This window comes from Castor canadensis, chromosome 5, assembly GCF_047511655.1.
Source record: "Castor canadensis chromosome 5, mCasCan1.hap1v2, whole genome shotgun sequence".
Taxonomy (NCBI): Eukaryota; Metazoa; Chordata; class Mammalia; order Rodentia; family Castoridae; genus Castor; species Castor canadensis.
In genome coordinates, this window is record NC_133390.1 from 1309366 (window position 1) to 1322265 (window position 12900).

General features: G+C 48.7%; 1 protein-coding gene across 13 annotated transcripts in view; it reads right to left on the reverse strand.

Moving 5' to 3' along the window:
• The window catches only part of Adarb1 (adenosine deaminase RNA specific B1), a 127170-nt gene that overhangs the window by 69193 nt on the left and 45077 nt on the right, over positions 1-12900 (reverse strand). For 6 of the 13 annotated variants that reach the window (XM_074072494.1, XM_074072492.1, XM_074072485.1 and 3 more), the window contains exon 2: positions 3243-3404. The exons of the other annotated variants lie outside the window; for them this stretch is intronic. Coding sequence is in view for 1 of the 6 variants with exons in the window: in XM_074072482.1 (XP_073928583.1) it covers positions 3243-3404 (162 nt within the window). In the remaining 5 variants the exon portion in view is untranslated. The remainder of the gene's footprint in view (positions 1-3242; positions 3405-12900) is intronic. 13 annotated transcript variants of the gene reach the window in all.

The following is a 12900-nucleotide window of genomic DNA, read 5'->3' on the forward strand; positions in this document are numbered from 1 at the left end:
AGATCTCAGGGAAACCCTTAGCTGTGTTTACTGATTTATAAAAAAGGACATTTTAAAGGATATAAACAAGCAGCATGTAAAGAGATAAACCGGGCAGGGAGCCCCTGCTCCTGTGGAGCTGGGGTGCGTCCTCTCCTGGCTCATGGGTGAGTTCTTGCTCAACTTCCTGGAACCCCCTTATGTTTAACTGTCCCCAAGCCTCCACACTCTGTCCTGGGGTTTTAAGGCTAATTATACAGGCACGCTTAATTAAACCACTGGCCACATGTAGTCAACTTAACCTTCGGCCCTCTTCTCTAGGGGTTGGGGGTAGGGCTGAAAGTCCCAACCCTCTAATCCTGCCTTGGTCTTTCTAGTAATAGCCCTCACCCTGAAGCCACCCAGGGGTTGCCTGCCACCATCCACCTTGTCAGCAAACAAAAGACACTCACATCACTTTGAAGACTCCAAGGCCTTTAGAGTTGAGTGACAGGAAGTGGGGACAAGGACAAGTACCTACTCTGCAATACTACATAGGCCACCCAAACTCACTCCTCATGGCCACCTGGAAACCAGAGTAGGCAGCATCGGTACACCCCATGGAGCACAGGCCCTGCATGGCAGCTCCCTCCTCCCTTGCCTGTCCCCAGAACCCTTGGAAGCACCAGTCCCTGGAGATGCAGCTGCTCTTGGTGCAGGCTCCACCTGTGCACACTTCTCCTCTGTGACAGGCCTCAGGAGAACCTTATACCCCATGCACCATCCAGGTAGCTACAGCAGTGTTGGAGCATGTAAAGTGACTTGGGCAGCAGTAATGCAGATCCTCCCGGGCTTCGGGGAACAGGCAGGGCCATCCCAGAAACAGAGCCATCTCCTGCTCTAAAGGGCTTTCATACTGGTGAAGAAGCTGTCCACAGGGAGCAAGCCCAGACCTGACAGTGTTTATGCACAAGCACAGAGATGTCTCTGTCTTTTACATATGCCCGATTTTCCAGGAATGTAACTACCATGTAAGGAAGGGAAGACGACACCTGCATCTTCCCAAGGTAACCCTGGCCGCACACCACCTCTTGGCTCTGTCCTTGTGCTCAGCGAGTATCCAGGTGCAGCGGTAGCTGCCCACAGCGTGGTGCTGCCGAGCACCATGCTAACGTGTTTCCACTTGACTAAAGGTATTTCCTTATGTATTGTTTTGTCTCTTTACGCTACCTCTGCGCATGATGTTTCTTGAGATTATATGGCTATAGTTATGTAAGGCAGCTTCTTCTATGGACCTCAAAGTGAAAAGGGACGCTCAGTACTTACCGTAAGAGACTACTTGGTGTGGTGGTGGCAATGAGAAATGCTACAAAAAAGTCTAAAGGTATAAACAGAGGCCAGCTTTCCTCAGGACCACCTCACCACTTGCACAGCAAGGTAGAGACTGTTGGAACTGCATGGTGTGACCTGCAAGGTGTCCCCACCCTGGAAGATAATCTCAGGTGTTAAGACACAAGCAACCTCAGTTTTCTCAATGAGCAAGCAAAGGCAGGACGGCCAGCCCACCGAGACCGCACACAAAGCCCCCACCATAGTGCCAATGCCAGCCCGAGGAACAGGCAGGCCAACAGAGCTTTCCCTAATACAGACATGTTTAGCCAAAAGCTCCAGTGTTCATTTGCCTTTTACTTCAAACCACCCCGAAGAGTGGTATTTGCTCCCAAAATTACCTCTCATTGAAAGAAAAGCAATACAAAAGTCCTGCACTGCAGCTCACACTTATCCGCAGAACAGCGGGAGGAGACACACAGCACAGGGCTGGGCCACACTATCACCGCAGCCTGTGGCCTGGCTTTCTCAGCATGTGCGTTAGCTTTCTCCTGTGGCCTGACTTTTTCCTATGCCTTTAAGAACAATTCATTTGTACAAAAGACTATAAATAACTCATCGCTCTGGTGCATGCTTACATTATATAAAATACTTGCTACTTCACATATTCAGCATAATTAGTGCAAGGCTTTACTTCTGGGCATGGTAAAAATAAGTGTTCATAAATTATGCTCAACACGGCAACTGAGAACCACATGTCTCAGCCCCTCCGGCTCTGATCCTCACGGCCTTTCCATAAACTCTGGTTACAGAGAAACTGACTTCATGTCACTCATCGAGCCAAAAATAAACTTCACCCTCATATAGCAATGGCAGAGGTAAGCTTCACCTTGCCCTTCCTACATCCAGACTGCCTGTGTGCTAGACACACACACACACACACACACACACACACACACACACACTCTTCCAAACAGCAGCAGATGAAGAGAAAACAAAGTCTCCAGGAAGATCTCGATGGGGACCAATTACCTCTGTGACATTTATAGGCACAGATGTAACAGGTAGGACCTTCATGGCACAAACTCAAAACTCAGTCAGTGGTCACAGGTAGGTATGTTGCTATTTCCTAAACATGATGACTTCCAGGGGCTGCCAGCTGCTCCCCTCCACCCAAACATCTGCCCTAGGGGCCTCACCTGTCCCCTCGTTCTCAATGCACCCAAGGTTCCTCAGTTGAAGACGCAGGCCAGATCCACCCTTGATGTCTGGTGGGCAGCTCACAGTGGAGCTGCAGGCAGACAAACAGTGCACCCAGCTGGCGCTGCAGCACACAGCTTCCAGACAGCCATGCTCTACATCATCCCTCATTGCCTCCGAACCCAAAAAGAAATGTCCTTGGAAGTGTAGACATTGGTTTTCTGGAATCGGACCATGAGTTGTCCTCACTGCATACTGGCATCGCTGAAGTTTAACCTGTACCTCATGTTCTACAGAAGCAGATGCTGACTCATGCCAGTCGTCAAAACTAAGCATTAAAGAAATTTCCTTGTAATCATCTCAGAGGAGCTAGTAACAGGCGGTAAAAGGCTTTCAGCAAACCTCACCCAGTGCTTGGCATGAAGCATTGACTTCACCAACACTGAATGAAGTCAGAACCAGTGGGTATCCCCTGAGGTGATGGCTCCAAGGTGACCTGAGCCACACCAAGACCTGGGAGAACTAAGAGTCCAACACATGTAAAAGGCAAGCCAAAAGACTTAACAAAGAAGTTCACATTGACTGTCTTTTTTTTTTTGAGTCAGGGTCTCACTTATAGCTTAGGCTGACTCAAACTAGAGATAACCCCTCCTCAGCTTTCAAAAGTGTTGGGAATATAGGCATGTGTCACCATACCTGACACAAAAGTCATTTTCTATCATATGAGTTTATCAGTCTTACAGGTGTTCACTTACCTTGAAATCTGTTCAGTAATTGTTATGATCTGAGACAAAGCTCCTTCAGGGCAATGGCCATTGAATTCACAGCTCAGAACTGAGGTGATGAGTGCAATACACCTGCCTGGTGTTTCCTTCAACCATGTCCAGAGTTCTCCATGCCCAGCTGACAAACTCACTCTGTGTAATGAAAACATCTGATTACCTGACACTCACTCAGTCCAATATTAGAGGTCTTTTCACCATTGCCACGCTCCCCCCCATGCTTCCCTAGGCTGCGCTAGCATGCCCAGCTCAATACATATTCTTAATTAAAAATCCTCTTCCTAAACACAAGTTGACATAATTTTAAATGTGTTCTTATGAAATTTTAAAGGGGTTACACAGTGACCAGTCAGGCCTTGGCTCCACCTGCCCATCGTAGGCAGACATCAGGTCATGTGTGCAGGTCACTCTGGCCTAGCAGACCAGCATAAGGGGGCACCAGGCCCCCAGAAAGGAAGGAGGCCTCAGGCAAAACCTTGGACTCTTCAAATAAAACATACCCCTCCCCCTGCCACACATGTATGTGACAGAATAGAGCAGAAATACCACACTCCTGTATCACCCACTCTACTGGTAGCCACCCAGCCTCTTGAGGCCGACGACTGCAGAATGACATCGTCAGCCCACTTCCACTCTGTAGCAGTGTCTGACTAGTGAGCCGTTCAGGAGACTTTAATGCACAGCACACTCTGGGCTCTCCCATGCAAAGCTCCTACTAGACATCTGGGAACTGGGTGTAGAGATAGCTGGGCTTCCAAGTGGAGGGCAGGCCCTGGAAGAAACCAGCCAGGAATGAGAGCCAGGCACATGGGAGTGAGACTCAGCTCCTGCCTCTGCAGACTAGATGAAGTCTTCATGCAACATCCCCACTGCCCCATCACTGTACAGCCCTTGAAGGGAGGATCTGCGCTGCCAAGCCTCCCTTTATTCCGTTTTAGGCCCCTCTGGGGGCTGCATAAGCTGGTCTACAGGGCATCTAGGGTATGCTGAAAGAGGGTTCCTTGCCATCCTGCACACACACCACTAAGCAACAGCTTCATCATAGATGCTTCCCTGTCCTGAGTCTGTAGGCTATCCTGGCCAGCCCAGAGGCATCTGGGCCAAGTATCCAGAACTGAACCTTCATCATGGACCCCTTCATTACTTTGCCAGACCCAAACTCCCAGTAGCCCTGCCTGTTGGCCCAACCATGCCTGGGAGCAGATCATACAGAAGTGCCAGCATGGCCTTCTGTCTTCCCAGCACTGCCTCACTGTATCATGGTCCACCTCCACCAGGCTCCAGCCAGCACTGAGAGCCAACCGCACCGGTGAACTTTGGCATGCTTCCCCAATGGGACCAGGATGTTCACAGAGACACTAAGAGGTAAAATGATATGTGAACATCAATAGGCCACCACCTAAACAGAAAAAATGCAGCAGAAAACCCAAAGCCAAGGTTCCTAGAACTGGTCTCCAGTCTACTCTGTGGTTCTGGTCAAAAAATGTGACTCCCTGAGGGAGAGAGGTCCAGCCCAGTCCAGCAGCCCTGGCAAGGAGCACAGAACAGGCTGGAAAAATTGTCAAGGATTGAAGGGAGTAGGCACCATGCTTCCCAGGGGTACCATAGGAGGAGTCAGTAAAATACAGGCTTCCAGGAAAGTGGAACCCAGGTTACCCTCCAGCTGTGCAGCTTTGCATCAGTTGGAGCTGGGTGAGGACACAGTCCCTTCCAGGTAGCTTCTGGACGAGGCAAGGGAATCCTATCGCAGGAGTGGTGAGGATTACATAAGCAGCAGAGGCAGAAATCTGGAACCCAAATCACAGTAAGGGCATAGTGAAAGGTGACCAAAAATCAAGGAGTCTGTCTGTGGTGGAGGGAGTGGAGAAGAGCCATTAGCAGATAGGACAAACAGAAATAATACAAGGATGAAAGATATGAATACAGCACAGTAAAAACCACATAGTAACCACACAGAAGACCTTCATACACAATCTTGTCAAGCACATGAAGGAGTTATAAAAACAGATCATACCCCAAGTCAGATGGCAAAACTCAGTGCGCTTCAGTGACTGGAATCAGGTAGAGCCCAATCTCTGGCCACAATATTCTAAACCTAGAAACCCAGAAACCCCAGTGTAACTAGAAAGTCCCTATAGGGGTGACAGTTGAGAGGTACGCTTCTAAATTATCAATAGACGAAAGAAGGAAATCATAATAGAAAATAGAAACTACTCAGAACTTAAAATAAAAAAGGAAACAGAGCAAAACATGTAGCAAGCAAGGAAATTTTTAGCTTTAATGCTTTCACTTCAACAGGAATAGAGAAGAACGAGTACCACCTCAAAAAGTCAATGAAAGATGAGCAAAATAAGCCAAAGAAAATGGAAGGAAGGAACTGGTCAGAAATTAAGTCTCCATCAATTACATACAACAGCAGAGACAGTCCCTGGTGAGGTAAGTGGAAACAGGCAGAAGAACACAAGAGAACAGCCAAACTAACCAGCCCTGGAATTGAGAGGGGAAGCAGATGGAATGGCCTTCACCACCACTCTCCTACTGCTGAGTGAAGTTAGCTTTTACCCCTCCCCCCCACCACCTTGAAGCAGGCCAGGGACTGCTCTGCCCCCCAACACAGTAGGCGTGGCATCAGGCCTGCATCCAAAGAGGTTGTGGCCTCAACTTCCTGTTTCTTGGGTGCTATCTATGGGAAGCCACCCATGTAGCCAGACTACATGCAGAGAAGGGTGCCCAGCCAGCAGGTACTAGACACACCACTGCTGAAGCCTTCTAGGACAGGATGCTGGGAACCATGGAACCTGCTGACAGCTGGAACCAAGCTCCAGACACAAAGTGACCTGCTGAGGTCCTGGGAACCCTGGGCGCCAGAGCCCTGACCTCCCAGTCATGAGCGCATAAAGCTGTATTGTGCTATATCACTAAGTTTTGGGAGGGGCCATTAGGCCACAGGAAGTAGCCACAACAGAACTGTCACTTCAAACTCTGACAACACTGAGAACACACTAGGGTCTTTATTTCTGACACTTTGTAAACTTAGATAAAATGAACAAAGTCCAAGCAAACTACTCACGTACCAAGACTTAGAAAGAAATAGAAAACCTGACTAAACTACAAACACAAAAGAGAATCGGGGTGGGGGCATGGCTCAAGTGACAGAGTACCTGCCTAGCAAGAGTGAGGCTCTGAGTTTAACCCTCAATACTGTTCAAAAACAAAAAAAGTATCAGAGTCAGGAAACAAAAATCACCCTATAATGAAAGTTCACCTACACAGCTTCTCTCGAAAGTCAACCCAACAGCCAAGAAGGTAACTGTCAAGATGACAAGGGAGGAAAGTACAGGCCAGCTGCACATACCCAGACATGAAAGTCGTAAACCAGAGGTAAGTGAACACAACTCAACAAGGTAGGTTTATGCTGGCAGTGCACAGGTGCGTGTGTGAAAGTCACTCTGTGATCCACCGTGCTAACCAATCAGGAGATGTGAGGGATGTGCCATGGTACCACCATGTGGTTCACACTTGCACAAAGCTGAGCCTGTGCTAGGGGTATGTGCCAGGGTAGGAGACATCCATCCATGGGTGAGGGAGAGCTGCCATCCATGAGGAGCGTGGAGGCAACTCTGAGGTGCCCGTGTCTACTTTAATCTGACAAAAGGACATGGACGTGCAATTAAAATCATTCTCTTATATAGGTGTTATTTTGTCCAGAAGGCAATTAAAATCATTCTCCCATTATACAGGTGTTATTTTGTCCAGAAGATGTACTCATAATAAAGATGTGTTGGAAAAAATAGGCACAGGAACTTAAAAAATGTGGCACTGGGGTTTGAACTCAGGGCCTCATGCTTGCTATGCAGGTGCTCTACCACTTGCGCCACGCGCCAGCCCTGTGAACTTTGGTTATTTTTGAGACAGGGTCTCACACTTATGCCTGAGCTGCCCCAGACCACAACCTCCCTCTTACCCTTGTCATGCAGTTAGGATGATGGGTGTACATTACTGTGCCCAGCTTTACTGAGATGGGATCTTGTGAGCTTTTTACCGAGTTGGCCTTAAACAACAATCCTCCTGATCTCTGTAGCACCGAGCAGGTAGGGTTACAGGAGTCAGCCACTGCACTCCTGGTTATTTTCCAGACAGGTCTCAGGCTTTCTGCCTGGATGGTCTCAGACCTCAATCCTCCTGCCTCTGCCTCCCACATAACTGGGATTACAGGTATACCACCACGCCCAGCTGGTAACAACTAGTTTTACATACATTATCTATCTGTAGCTGCTACTGAACTAGCTGATGACTCATTGGCCACTGCTGCCAACTACCCACCTGCAGTGCAAAAGGGAGAGGAAGATCCACAGGTGCAGACCAGATATAGGGGAGGAGACAGGCCAGGAGATCAGCTAGAGGCTCTCTCTCTCAGAGGAGGACAGAAGCTGGAGGGGTAATGGAACTAAGGAAATGATGTAGGCACAAAAGCCCAGCAAGGCTGTGACCCTGCTGCCCATGCAGGGTGCCTCTAGCGGCCGTGGAGATGGGTGGGGCAGGGAACAGCTGACACCCAGAGGCTGGCGCACCCCACTTACAGAGCTCCTCCTTCCTCCTCTGACAACACCATGGCTTCAGGCTCGCCCAGCTGGAGGGGCATCTGCAGGAACTTTTGCTCCAATGCCAGGGGTGGGGGGGTCACCTGAGATCGCATGCCTCGGTCGCACCAGTGGCAACACAATACAGGCTGTGTAGCATTACTGTATCACTCAGCACTTGATGGATTTGCTGTGCCAGTAATAATCATATTGATTGAATGGAGCAAATGCATTTCCTCTCAAGGTGATATGTGTCACTGCAATTTAGTTATGCTGTGGAATTAGGGCTTTGCTCTGCCAAACACTAAGTACTCTCGTCTTCTGTCTCACAGAGGCATGGACCCAACGCTATTCCAGAGCATGCAGGCAAACGGTAAGCTCACTGGCAACAACGCCACCTTTCTGGTGGGTTGTTATTCCAGACATGGACAGGCATGGCATGCTCAGGGAAATAGGAAAACACCAGTCAGTCCGTGAAAGGATGCACAACAAAGAAGCAACTGCCCTAACTTCTGAGAATGGCCTCCATGTGAAGTGCTGACTTAGTCCCGAGAACTGGCAGCCACAGAGGAAGACAGAAAGTTCACCAAGAGGAGGGGATGTGGCCCAAGGAGGCCAGGGAAGGGACATAGACACCACCTGAGCTGACACAGAGACAGCAAGAGGGACAGCCCAGGAGCAACCAGCACAAGGGTAGGCAGAAGGCCCCCAAGCAGGGGTGAGAAAGAGCCATCCTGTCATGTTTTCAGAAAGATTCCTGCTCAGCAAAGTGGACAGTGGCTACAGGGTGTGAGGTGAAGGCTGGGAGGTGGCCAGGTAGCAATGGGAGACCTGCCAGAGGACTTGGTGACCAGTAGCCAGCAGAAAAGAGAGCCCAAAGCTGGCAGCAACTCCCAGGACTGTGGCTCCATCAGAGGAGCAGGCAGGTTTTCAATGAGTAATGTAAACATGAAAGGGAAGAGGAAGTTTTAGAAGATTTGTGGTTTAACTGTTCTAAACTAGAACTCATGTCAAGTGCAGTTGTGGACATTCGCACCTCTTCAAGGCAGAGAGCCTGCCCAGCTGTTTAAGGCCCCACGTGGATAAAGATAATACTGGCTCATAAACTTACAAAGAGAGGCGGTGTCACCTTGGGGATTCTAAGGAACATTTAAGTACAAGAACTTTTGCACAGCAACCACAATTCCATGTAGGGAAACACTGGCCACTGAGCACTGCCCCAAGTCAGAAATGAATGAACCCAGGAGAGAGAGGACAGGAAGCGAAGAGTGTTCCTTTCAGTCCCTGCTCCTACAAAGGGTGAAAAACAGAGAAGGAAAAGGTATTCTATGGTAAGAGGCTTATGTCAGCTTTGGTTTAATTGAAACAGTTTTTGCATGATTTAAACTCCAGTTAGAAACCAGTTTGAATGGCACATTTTGTCCCATCATGCTAGATAACCACAACCTAAACAGGCTAAATCCTAGTTAGAGTAAGTGGGTCTGTCACAGGTCAGGAACCTGACTTACCTCAGCTCTGAAGACTCAACCATGCCACTGAGGTGGGTCACTCAAAATCTCAGCTGGCCTGCTCTTGATTCTCTACACTTTGGTCTACACAAACCAAAGCAGATGTATTTTGTCATTTGTTCTACCAACTAAATTAAATGCATATTGTGCTCTTAGCAGTAAGATGGCATTTTTCCTGGCAAGGAGAGATAACTTTAGAATGAACTTGTGTAGATACAACATGGATGACTACCAGCACAGTTATGGCGAGTAAGGGAAGCCCCCTACCACCCTACCCATGCCTCCAGGAACAGCAGAGGGACTACAGGGGCCCACAGCTGGTGGCATAGGGAAGGGCTAGAAGTGGCAGGAGCGTCACCATCTTTGCTGTGGTCCTTACCACAGGGTCTCAACAGTGATCACACTGTCCACTTTTAAATGTATGCAGTTTTTGGTCAAACTTCTTAAAAGACGACTTTGTTTTATATTTTTAAATCTTTTTTTTTTTTGCAGTACTGGGTTTGAACTCAGGGTCTCATGCTTGCTAAGCAGGCACTCTACCACTTGAGTCACTCTGCCAGCCCTAAAACCTCTCATCTTGTTATTTATTTATTTATTTTGTAGTGCTAGGAAAGGAACCCAGGGCCTCATGCATGCTGGGAAGGCCTCTACCACTGAGCAACAACTCTGGGCCTCATTTTATTTTTCTGAAGTGAATTAATGAACATTATTGAAAATATTTTTAGGTCATGAAACACTTTTTTCAATCTTTCAGCAATCTAATGCTTCACAGGAAATTAAAACTTAGTGAAAAAGTTAAACAATCCATTAAGTATATGGGGGTTTCCCTACCTGACTACATTTTATTATTTTATGAAAGTTTTCAGAGGAATGCAATGCTCTCAAACCAGGCATGAGCTCTGTACTTCCACAGACACCGAGAGAGGCAGAGACATGTAGAAAGAGACAAGAGTCAGAGACAATGAGACGTCCCATCTCACGGAGACACAGGGAACAGACCATGAGCTGAAGAGTCTGGTGGGTACCTGAGTGTGCCCACAGCGGGAGGAACATGTCAGCTCGGACACAGAGGGTAGGGACGGGGAGAGTGCACACCACATGCGGAAGAGGCACCTGCCTCCTAGGGAGACCTACCCCTCAGTCCCTTGGACAGAGCCACTCAAGCACACTTTAGAAAGGCAAGAGGGCTCAGACTCCCCAACGAAGGGCTTCCGGCCTCGCCCTGGGCTTCTTCTACAGCAGGTTTGGCTTGTTTGCTGGGCAGCAGGAGGTGGTATCACCAGCAGCCTCAAGACTCTTGTTTACATAATTATAGAAGGCACACGGGGCCAAGTTCCTCTACATTAAAAAGGGGCCAAGTTCAACCACACCATTTTCACCAAGGCTTTTTTCTTGCCATAAAGTTAAGGCTACTTTCACCAATTATGGCTAGCAAACGAGTACAAGAGAAAAGTCTTCCAGGACCCTCTGGAGCAGAGCACATATAGAGCATCTGAGATGCCCTCAGTGACCATGGGCCCTGACAAGGACCCTCACCATTTCTCACTGCAAGAGTGAGGCTCACTTCTCACATTCACATGAGTGACCATAAGTGCCAGATTACACACTGTTGCTGGTATGAGGGAGTTTCTGAAAGAGGTCAGCGCTGGGCCACAGTGGACTGCCCTCCCCTATGTGGTGGGTGCCATGCAACCCACTAAGGGCCTGCACAGAACTACAGGGGAGGAGAGGGTCCCCTTTTCTGTCTGCCTGCCTGTCTGAGCTGAGACAGGACTGGGACTCACCAGTCAGCATCTGTCCTTGGGCCTTCCCACTCCGACTCAGTTACACCCTGGGTCTCCAGGGCCTCCAGCTCACAGCTACAGTCTGTGGGACTCCAAGCCTCCGTACTCAAAAACTACCTCCATCTCTCTCTCACTACTGAAGTAATAGATAGAGTCACCATGTTAGAAACAGAGAGAGACACCCTCCCACTCCATCTCAGGAGAATCCTGACTGATACACAGCAGGCACAGCTCCACAGAGCAAGCAGTATAGTGAGCTCATCTCTCCTCAGAAAGACCTGGGATAGATTGCTAAAAAGAACAAATAACCAAACTAAAAACTTCTCACAGATGAAAACAAAAATCCATGTAGTAGAAGGGGAGTGAAAAGAAGACCTCAACAAATACAAATTCATTGATTGAAAGAATAAAAATCTGAGACCTAGGTCAAGTAGGGCATGAAGGAAGGTCATTGGAAGCCAAGATGGTGGCCAGGAGGCCCAACAAACTACAGTCCTGGGCAGGCAGGGACAGAGACAAACCATAAATGTGAGGTTACTAAATGAAAACAGCCATCAACTTCACCTTCACACCCTCATCCCCAACCTGAGCCTCTTGCCAACTTCTCTGATCACTCATGTCAACCAGCAAACTCTCAAATACACTCTTAATTAAATACACTCTTAATTAAAATTCAAAAGAACGCCATCTGTTTTTGTGAGTAATGTCATAACGTTAAGGTGTTTGGCAAGGTTACTAACAAATCCTAAAGATGAGTATTTTACACATAAAAATACTGCATCTGGTGTTCATTGCAAGGAGGAGGGCTGCCTACACAGGAAAAACCTCTAATCGCTTCTGATAGAAACCTCTTGAGCCACTTCCTTTCTCCTACACATGGTTCCTAATGTAAGTCTTTACCCAGAAACACCCAGACTCCAGAGAGGAGGGTAAGGGGCAGAGGTGTGGGGCGGGCTGTGATCCCATGGCTAGCCAGCACCGGAGCTGCCCACATGCAACCCCAGGAGGCTGAGGAAAAGCAGAACCCAGCAGGAGGAGGCCAGACCCAGAGTCTACCCTGAGACAAGTCACTGACTATCCTTGAATTTTCTCCTCCTGTAAATCAGAGCGACGGCAGCACCTTCCCACGGGGCTGTTGTGAGGGCAAGTATTCAAGAAAACGTCCCTGTATGGGATGTGGAGGGGCCAGCAGGGTGCTGAGGCTGCTTCTAACTTGTGCCTCTTGCCAAAACCTGGCTAAATATGAAACAAGGGACAGAGGCCAGGCTCAGGGCCTCAGGCCTGCCCAAATGAGCAGAGTAGGACTCCACTAGCGGGATCTCAGAGTCAGGGTTATCCCAAAGTAAACTTACCCCACCATGTCCAAGAATCTCCAAAGACTGAGGTGTTGGTGGTATAGTAGTCAGCACAGCTGCTTTCCAAGAGCCTCTACGGAGTAGCCCTGACGAGGGCAAGGCAAGGATATCCCTCATATTGGTGACCAGACCCAACCCCCACAGATCAGAGACCCTAATCATGTGTGTCCAGCTGTACCTCCAGTGCAAAGCCCCCTGGGCCAGCAGCATGTGGACACTTGGCAGAAGCAAAGCATATCCTTTGTGGAAAAGCACTCAGTTACCTGAGGCCTTGGTCACACAGTTGCTGCCCAAGAACCATCCCACAGGGACACAGGCATGAGGGAGAGCCAGCAGGACACATAAGAAGCACAGCCTCGGGCCTTCTGGACTTATCACCCACTCAGCACACAGACATAAAATAA